The sequence below is a fragment of the Meleagris gallopavo genome, chromosome Z, assembly GCF_000146605.3.
Source record: "Meleagris gallopavo isolate NT-WF06-2002-E0010 breed Aviagen turkey brand Nicholas breeding stock chromosome Z, Turkey_5.1, whole genome shotgun sequence".
Lineage (NCBI taxonomy): Eukaryota > Metazoa > Chordata > Aves > Galliformes > Phasianidae > Meleagris > Meleagris gallopavo.
The window spans coordinates 59,623,291-59,632,945 of NC_015041.2; the positions used below are offsets into that span (position 1 = coordinate 59,623,291).

The window sequence follows — 9,655 nt, forward strand, 5'->3', positions numbered from 1 at the left end:
CATATTTCAGAGAAAAGAAGGAAAATCTGGTATTCAGCTGATACTTGTTTAGCTTTCCAGGAGAATGACCAATGCATTCAGAATACTGTCAGTAGCAACCAGACATCTTCAGAGGCTGTCATGGCTCTGGAGGAGCTGAGGTACAAGAGTTTTTGCTGGTACGTGTTTCATGGCACACATTAATATTCCATATGGGGTGCAAGATAACTCATGCTGCCTGTTTTATTATTATATCTGATTTCTGAACACAACATTATCACAATTCTGCCTGCTTTCCATGTTCAGGGTTGTAAATGGCTCTCAGCAGCAGCATGAAACAAGGCAGCTTTCCACAGACAACCTGGCTCCTGCTCAGACTTCCACATAATCAGAACTTCCCAACTTAGCTTTAAAAAACAAACTTTAAAACTTCTAAACACTGCCTTGCATGGTGATGACACTGTCAGGCAATCTGAACTGTGACCTGACTAAGAGGCACCGTATTTCATTTCACTCTAAATAATATTACCCAACACTAGTTGTAAAAAACCCTATTATTCACAGCTTCTATTGCATTACCTGCATCTTGAACCTGGACCTAGCTGAAGTATACGCTGTTCAAAATACAGGAAATGTTCTGTATTGTACCACAACAAACACCTCCACTTACAGCATTAGCACTAAGGCAAAACCTTGCAGGTTTGCCTGTCTGCTCATGCATAGATGTACCACTTCCTGGTATTTCTATACATTTGATAACCATCTGACAGAGTACTCTTTAAGGTCTTTCTAGATTGTTCATAAATTATGAGTTGCCTGGTGACTACTGATTTACAGGATTTAGAGATGCTCTTCTGCAAAATTAATCACTGTTTTTCAGGGATACTGTTCAGCAGCAAGCCACTCAGGTTAGTCATTGGACAGCACTCAGCAACACTTACCTTGAACAATCATGTCCAGTCCACGATGAGGGACAGTAACATCGATTTGGTCGTATGCACTTCCCACCATTTAAGCAAGGTGACTGGCAAACAGCTGTGTACAAATGCACACACATACTGTGTTAATGAGTAAACCCATCCCAAGCTGTTAAGGAACAGCATGCTGAAAGTCCAGCCTGTTATTCCATTACAAATGGACTGCTCTCGAAACTACAACATTGAATGTCAGCTTTGAGTTTCTTGTAAAAGAAGGTTTGCTCTGGAAAGGGTAACCTTAGAAGCTCATCTCTGCTAAATGTGATTCCAACCTCTCTACTGTTTGCTGTAGTGTATGAGCTGCATAAAAGAGTCAGTGTATTATTTTACATTGCCTTAAAAATTATGTTCTTGTTTTGCCTTGAAATGAGGCAGAAAAAGAATAAAAGCAGAAGCAGAGGGAGAAATTAGACTAGAAGAATTATAGGATCAATGAAGAATAGGCTTAATTTCTAGGAAGAAAACGTGGATGTTTATTTGAAAGGAATGTGATGGCTCAACAGCAGCCAGAACAAGCAGAAACAAGAATAAAAAACTGGTAAAAAGTCCAGAAAGAGGCAGAAAAAAGAGTTATAAGTCAAAAAGCCATTTACACATCAACAGCAGGCAAGACTTAACACAACAGCACTAATATGGACACAAGGAGAGGAAGCAGGGATTGACAGCAAGTTCCTAAAAGGACTTGGTATCCCTAAAGGTGTGGCTCAGTGTTACAGTGCATCTGAACTACAGAACTACTGCCAGCCTCAGCCAGTAAGGGTTGGCTGAGAAACAGTTGCACCTGCTTTTGTGTGATGACCAAACCGAAGGATAACAGGTAACTCTTCCTAGCAATTCTGAAATTAGGAGATAAAGCAACACAGAATTTACAGAACAGATTCAGACTCACTTGATAAGCTAACTTCACGTTCACTGACTCACTTCAACCATAGACATTTATAATAACAGAATGCTAAAAAACATCAAATATTTTTAGCAGAGGATGCTATATTTAGGGGACAGACACCAGGAAAGACAAACTTTGAGTAATATTTTTGCAAAAAATATTAATTGCTGGAACCATGGATTACTGGAAATGAAAATGTGCAGTCACAGGAATGTGTAAAGGCAATGGAAATATTCTACTCTGATTCCTCTTGGCCAAAACACAAAAAATGGCAGGAGGTTATAGAGATGGACTACCCTTGTGCAATTAAGTGTGCCAGGATTGTCATGTTGAAAATTACTTCTGATTCTGGAATGAAAAATATGAATGAAATGTCTTTACCTCTCACTTTATGTACATAATTATTCCTGTAAGACTAGCAGTTAATCCAAATACTTCCCATTTCACTTTGCTCTGTTTTGTCAGCTGACAAAACAGAATATTGTGACCAGGAAGTAAAACCTCAATTGACTGAGTAACTTTACAAGCAGTGCTTATGTACTTTTTTGAATGGGTTTTGGCACCCATTCAAAATGGGTGCCAAGATGCAGTTGACCACTAGATTTTGTACTTGAACTACTTGAAAAGCAAGTCAGCCTGAACTGATTTGAATTGCTGGCCCGTCAATAAGTAAACCATCTGTTGTCCTCAACTACCTATGCTGTTGCACCTGCACAGTTTGTGAGATTCTGCATTATATGCTAGGCAAGTGTTACTTCAAAGAACAGTAGTTAAAAAGGTCACTCCGGATGTTTAACTTGCTGAGGAATGGTTAGGTCTGCAGTTTATCCCCCAGACTCACTATTGTTAACAGGTGAACAAGTAAAATGAATGCTCATGAACAGCACAGATTCCTCCTGCAGTTTACCCAATCAGCCACTGAAAGATCTGCAGGAAGGCAAACACATGCTTTCATGTTAAGGTCTATTAACACTCAATTAAGTTGCACCTGAACAACAAAAGTGCAGTAAACAAACTCTACTTTTTTTTTTTTAAAGAAGCTAACATTTATTAATGATTGAGATTCAGTAATGATTGAAAGACTTTTCAGTGGTCACCCAATCACTTCAACTTTTATTGGTTATTTGCACTGTGACAAGCCTTTGAAAAGCTGCCTCAAACCTGGATTCAAATATTACTCCTCATTGTAAACTGGCTTCATCTAACATAGGATACAGGTCTGGCACTTCAGAATCATTCTCCTGGCTACCTTGGTGTGCTGCATGCTGCTGAAACTCAGGTATAAGGAACAGATCCATCATGCATATTGTATTTGTTCAGAGAACTTAGATGATATGTAAGCCATCCACACATCCATTAAATTTAACCATCCTTAAACACATCCTTGCTTTCCTCTGTCATCTCTACCTTTGCACTCAGGCACCAAAGCACCAAGGGGGAATCCCCCACAGCAGGCAGCTAGGTGGTGAAAAACCTCACAGGAACCTGCAGTGTGCTTCTGAGTTTGACACTGAACAGAATATGCTGAAGCTGAAAATGAAACTGTAACTCCTTCTGGAGTGGACAGCCTAGCTTTATTCTCCTTGGAAATTCTCTCCCCCAGGTAGTGGCTTTTGCAGACAGTCCTCTTCTGAAGGCTGTTTGTCTCTTCTGGAACTATGTTTCTCTGAGGATTGTTAAGATACATCAGGAACTACTCTGAAAAAAATTTGCATCTGGGGACAGCAAATGCTCTGGGAATTTTATTGCAGGACTGAGTTTTCCTCTGAGAAGTGTGGTAGTTGCTACATAGTCCTCAGTGAGTTGTGCTAGGTACTGCTAGTGGGGTCCCCAAAAAAAAGAATGCAAGAAAAAGGAGTTTTACCTGTATGGCACCGTGATCCAGTCCATCCAGTGGGGCAGTCACACTGGTAAGGAGCCACACAGCGACCTCCGTTGAGACATGGCAAAATGCATATTGCTAAGAGGAAGGAAGAGAACCAGTAAAAATAATAATCACCTCTGCAAATGAAGAGCAAGATGTCCAAAAAACCCCCTTACATTTATTTAAGTAGAGACTGTACTGTTCCTCAAAGTGTTTGTATGCAGTATAAATGGAGTTGAGAATGATCTACCCAGAAGGCATGTGCAGCAAATACCACTGGCTTGGTGGCCAGAAAAGGAATGATGACAACCCATTAATGAAGTGATTTCTGGAGTACTTCAGACACTTGTGATCTCTGTACTCGCTGCAAAGGAGCAAGGGCTGTTTGCTTGCTTCTCACCTGTAATATCCCTAGACAATGCTCACTTCTGGAAGGGCGGCTAGCAAAATCAATTCATGCGTTAGTCACAAGCAACTGGATTTCTGGATTCCTTGGATCCCACAGTGCAGGATCCAAAACAAGGAAATGATATACTGCTTATAGAAAGGGACTGGTCTGGACCAGTGAAAATGCAATCAGACACACAACCTCGCAGGCCTCCCGTGATAGACAGCTAATGCAAGGCATTTTGGGTGCATGTGGAGGATTGGCTCAAGGACGATGGTCATGTTTTCCTGTCCTTGGACTTTGTGAGCAAAACAGCGTGGGCTCAAGGATGGAGCCTCTGATCAAGCCAAACTGAGGAAGTCGACCACCAGGGCAGGAACATGGTAGTGTTTGTTCCGGAATGGCATCTGGAAAACCTCTTGTGAGTGTAACCATGGGAACGCATCCGCAAGCACCGCTACTGCTAGCGTGTATAAAAACACACTGACCTAACAATAAACAAATCATTCTGCATGTTAACCATATTGGTGTATGGCATGATTTCTAAGAGCATCAGGAAACTCCAGAGAAACTCTCCACAATTGACACCTGAACAGGGACCCTCGTGGGACTGCTAGGAGAGCAGAGAGGACCCGGCAGTCACTACAGACGGTTGGCACCGAGCACCGGAGTCGTAAGTGTTGAGGTAGCTGGAGGCGGGGTCACAACCCGCCCTCTGTGACCACCATGGAGTGGAAGCTGGGGAGAAGTTGCTGCTTAGTATCCTCTCTAAGACAGGGCAGCAACCATCTCCAAAAGGCCTGACAGAGCTCATAAGATGGGCTCGGAAAAATGGACACCTATCAGAGGTGGCACTAATATTTAGCGTAGCAGAATGGCGGGACATTGGTGATCATATGTGGGAAGCAATGATCACTGATAAGAGGGAGGAGAAGGTGGTGAAGCCCCTAGGTGTATTATGGTGAACAATTACAAATGCGCTAAAAACTATGCAAGCCGAGCACCAAGTGGCTGCAGCCGCTGTGCAGGCTTGTCCGGAGCTAGTGCTCCATCACCGGAATTTAATATGCCACCTCGGGGGGAATCTTACCCTGTGTGCACCTCGGCGGAGCAGCTACGAGCTTCTGTGGCAGCTCGCGCGAATGGTTCAGTGTCTTAACCGAACCAGAGCCCAAGCGATGACAATAACGAGGGCAGAAGTGCCTCGGACAATGGGGAAGAGTCACCAGAGGAGAGTAAGTTGGAGTCTGACATCCAGGCATTAGCAGAGAAGTTGCAGAGCTTAGAAGTTCAGAGAAAGAAATCCCCGAGTGCTCCAGTGTCCTTAACCCCAGCGCGCTGCCTATGCCTGTGCCTTCACATCTAGTCAGACTTTGCAGGGCCGTCCACCTCGCTGGTCCGGAGTTATCCGTGATGCTATTTTGGATGGGCAGTGGGAGGCGGCAGCACAATTAACTTGTCCAGTGGTATATAACCAACAAAATGGGGCCCATCAGGAGGCGCATGACTGGAAGCTTTTGCAGCAGGTGCGGAAAACGGTGTCAGACTACGGGCTGAAAGCAGAAGCTTCAAAGCAGATAATTCAGTGGATATTCACTGCAGATGTCAACATGCCCGTAGATATCCGTAATTTAGCACACTTGTTATTAACACCCTCGAAAATTTGTTGTTTTTCCAAGAATGGTCTGATTGTGTCCATAGAGAAACGTCAATAACACGACAACAAAACAACCCATTTTATGCAGTAACAGCAGAGATGCTGCTGGGCACAGGCCCCTATGCGGCCTCTGATGTTCAGATTACATTCCTGCTGCTTTCCATAGACTCTCTGCACAACGAGCTTTGGAAGCGTCATTTGCGATTCCAGACGGTAAAAAGGAGCCAGCATTCGCCACAGTGAGGCAGGGTGTCACGGAACCTTTCACGCATTTTGTCGATTGTATGTGGGTGGCCATTTGGGACAGTGACCTCCCAGAAGAGACTAAACAACAGCTTTTTTGCGTTATGGTTCATGACAATGCCAATCAAGCTACAAGGTCAATTCTGGCAACTCTGCCACAGGGGTCTTCAGTAGAAATCATATCACACTGGCATCTCTTGGTAGTAGATCTTAAGGACTGTTTTTTCACGATTCCTATAGCTGAACAGGATTGTAAGTGTTTTACCTTTTTGGTACCCTCAATAAAGAAGGCTGAGCTGACTAGTAGGTATGAATGGGTGGTGTTACCTCAGGGAACGAAAAGTTCACCCACACTGTGCCAACTTTTTGTGGTGACTGCATTAAGGCCAATATATCAAGCATGGCCGAACGTAATCATTTATCATTACAAGGATGATATCTTATTCTGTCAAAAGGAACCATTTGCTCAAAATTGGGAAAAGAATTTGACTACTCATTTTTCCTTGTATGGTTTGAAGGTAGCTCCAGAAAAGGTACAGTGTGTTAGTCCCCATTTGTATTTAGGATGGAAACTGTCAGATGCCACAATCCAGCCACAGAAGGTGGAAATACCGAATAAAATAGAGACAGTAACGGATGTCCAGACACTACTTGGTCATATTCAGTGGCTTAGACCTATGGTGGGTATTACAAATGAACAGCTGGAGCCTCTGACCCAGCTGTTGCGAGGGGTCAAGGCAGAACAAAGAATAAGCCTTACACCCGAAGCTGTTATTGCATTACGAGAAATTGGTAACCGCATACACATGGTGGTGAATTATTGGAGATCTTTGGATCTTGGCATCTCCTTAATTGTGTATGTACAAACTCAGCATGTGTTTGCCCTTATCTGACAGTGGCAAAAGAAAAAGGGGGAGGGAGAACAGGGAAGTGATTGGCTCCCGCGTAGAATGTCACTGACAAATGAGGAAAAACAGAGTATGATTTCAAAATTCCTATCTCCCTCTAAGTCTCATAATCCACAGCAATTTTTCTTTTGGAATGGCTTTTCCCGTCTGTGCAACCACACTCCTCGGTCCTCACCATACAGATGATGCCGCAGAGCTTGTAAAGATGGGAAGAGATCGCATCGTGAGTATATCCCGATTGGAACCAGAGGACATCAGCCTTCCTTTTACAGCTGTTTGGTTAGAGTGGACATTGCGGCATTCAGATTCTCTACAGACCACACTGGAAGTTTATTCTGGGGTTGTACACAATACGTGACCGACACATAAACTGGCACAGTTCATAGAACGAACGGAGTGGGTTGCAGTGCCTATGCACTCGACACCACCAGTAGTAGGGAGAACTGTATGTACAGCCGCCGGGAAAAGGACACGCAAAGCTGTGTGTGTCTGTGGCAGGACGGCAGCATGAGTTTGTCGCAGTAACAGCTAAGGACTCTTTGCAAACGCTGGAACTTGGAGCTGTTTTGTGGGCCTTTATGAGGTGGGCTAATGAACCCTTGAATGTCGCTACAGATTCCTTGTATGTCGTCGGAATTTGCAGTAGAATTGAAGATGCTTATATACGATCTAGTAAGAATGAATTACTAACAGAGTATTTCTAGGGTTAAGAGAACTGCTGAGAAGTCAGAACCATCCCTATTGTGTCATCCATATTAGAAGTCATGTATCTACTCTGGGCCTAGAAGGGAACGATATTGCAGATATTGGTAACTGCAGTGCCCATTAATATGATTGAAGCAGCTGGGGCATCCCATGAGATATTTCATCAAAATGCCAGAAGTTTGCAGCATCAGTTTAAAATAAGTGCCAGTGATGCAAAACTTCTTGTTCAAAAGTGTCCCCAGTGCAGTCATCATGGCCAGGGTTTAGGTCTGGGTACTAACCCATGTGGGCTACAATTGTTGGAACTATCGCAAACAGATGTCACTCATATTCCAGAATTAGGGTGTCTAAAAATGTGCATGTCAGCATTGATACATTTTCTGGGTTTATATGGGCAATCCCCATATAAATCTCCCTAGCAGGAGAAACTGCCAGGCATGCAGTGAAACACTGGTGGGCGAGTTTTGCCGAAATGGGGTGCCAAAGCAAATCAAAACTGATAATGGATCAGGATATCGCTCACAAGTGGTGAACAAGAGTTTGTTCAGCAATGGGGTGTGCAACATGTTTTCGGAATACCACATATCTCACGGGTCAGGCTATAACAGAACGGTCACATTCAACACTTAAAAATCAATTACAAAGAATGGGGAGTGAATTAACTAATGTTCAGGATAGAATGAATCAAGCCGTATTCGTTCTTAACTTCCTCTGTGTTCGCAGTAATGCCACGATGCCTGCTGTTGTGTTACACCATGCAGGGCTGAGTTTGAGATCCATCTCAGAACCAGTGCAAATGATGTATAAAGATCCACAAACAGGGGAGTGGAAGGGTCCTGGACTTCTTGTGTTTGCAGGCCGAGGTTACTTTTGTCTTTCCACAGATCATGGTCTGTTATGGGTGTTTGTTCTCAGTGTGCGTCCTTGGCATGACCAGTGTCCTCGTGCTACACCGCATTGAGCCTCGACAGAACATGTGGTTGACCTGGGCAAATATCACGGGAAGGACTGACTTCTGCCTGGCGCTTGCATCTGCTACCGACTCCTTTTGGACATGCCTAATAGGACTGCCATCCTGCCATCCAACTTGAATTCTAACCATGCTTTCTCCAAACTTTCAACAGCTAAGTAATCTTACGGTTTCAGGATGCCACAAGCGATGTGCCCTATTCACTCCTGATTGTAATGATAATGTAGAACTGTTAAGTGTAGCTGCGTGAGTAGCATTATCAATTTTTATACCAGGAGCTGCTGCTGCTGCTGCTTTATGCAACCTCGAGCACTTTGCATGCTGGAGCGAAAAGCAAGCTAATGTGACTACACAGATTTTGGAAGAACTTTTATTCGACTAGAGTAGCTTGCGCCACGCTTTGCTACAGGATCTTCTGCTTGCCCAGGGTCATGGGTGTGAGGATTTTGAAGGAATGTGTTGCTTTAACCTTAGTGATCATAGTGAATCCATCCATAACTCCATTAAGTACTTAAAGGATCATATGAGCAAAATTCAACACGACATCAGCCCTCTGGACAAATGGCTCCAAGGGCTGGGGTTGACTGGGTGGCTGAGGGACCTCACTAAGGAAAGAATACACATTTGTTTCATGACTGTCTTTGGGATTGTAATCATAATTATTATGTCAGCAATAGTGAAACGCTTGCTTGCAAAATTATCTAATGCTGTTTTGCTTTTGCAAAAAGAGGGAATTGTAGAGGATTGGCTCAAGGACGGTGGTCATGTTTTCTTGGCCTTGGACTGCTGCGAGCAAAACAGCGCGTACAGAAGTACGGAGCCACTGATCGAGCAAAAATGAGGGAGTCGCAAGGGCAGGTGTTATTCCAGAATGGCAACTGAACCTGACATTTTTTGTGAGTGTAACCATGGGAATGCGACCACGAGCACTGCTACTGCTAGCATGTATAAAAACACACTGACCTAACAATAAACGAATCATTCTGCATGTTAACCATACTGGTGTATGGCATGATTTCTAAGTGCGCTGGGAATCTCCAGAGAAACTCTCCACAATTGGTGCCCAATGTGGGGCCCT

The 9,655-nt window shown here is 43.7% G+C and overlaps 1 protein-coding gene across 1 annotated transcript in view; it reads right to left on the reverse strand.

Moving 5' to 3' along the window:
* SVEP1 (sushi, von Willebrand factor type A, EGF and pentraxin domain containing 1) overlaps window positions 1-9,655 on the reverse strand; it is a 112,911-nt gene that overhangs the window by 3,525 nt on the left and 99,731 nt on the right. Inside the window, 2 exon segments of the mRNA XM_010726146.3 lie at window positions 921-1,014; window positions 3,707-3,802. Of these exon segments, the coding sequence (XP_010724448.3) occupies window positions 921-1,014; window positions 3,707-3,802 (190 nt within the window).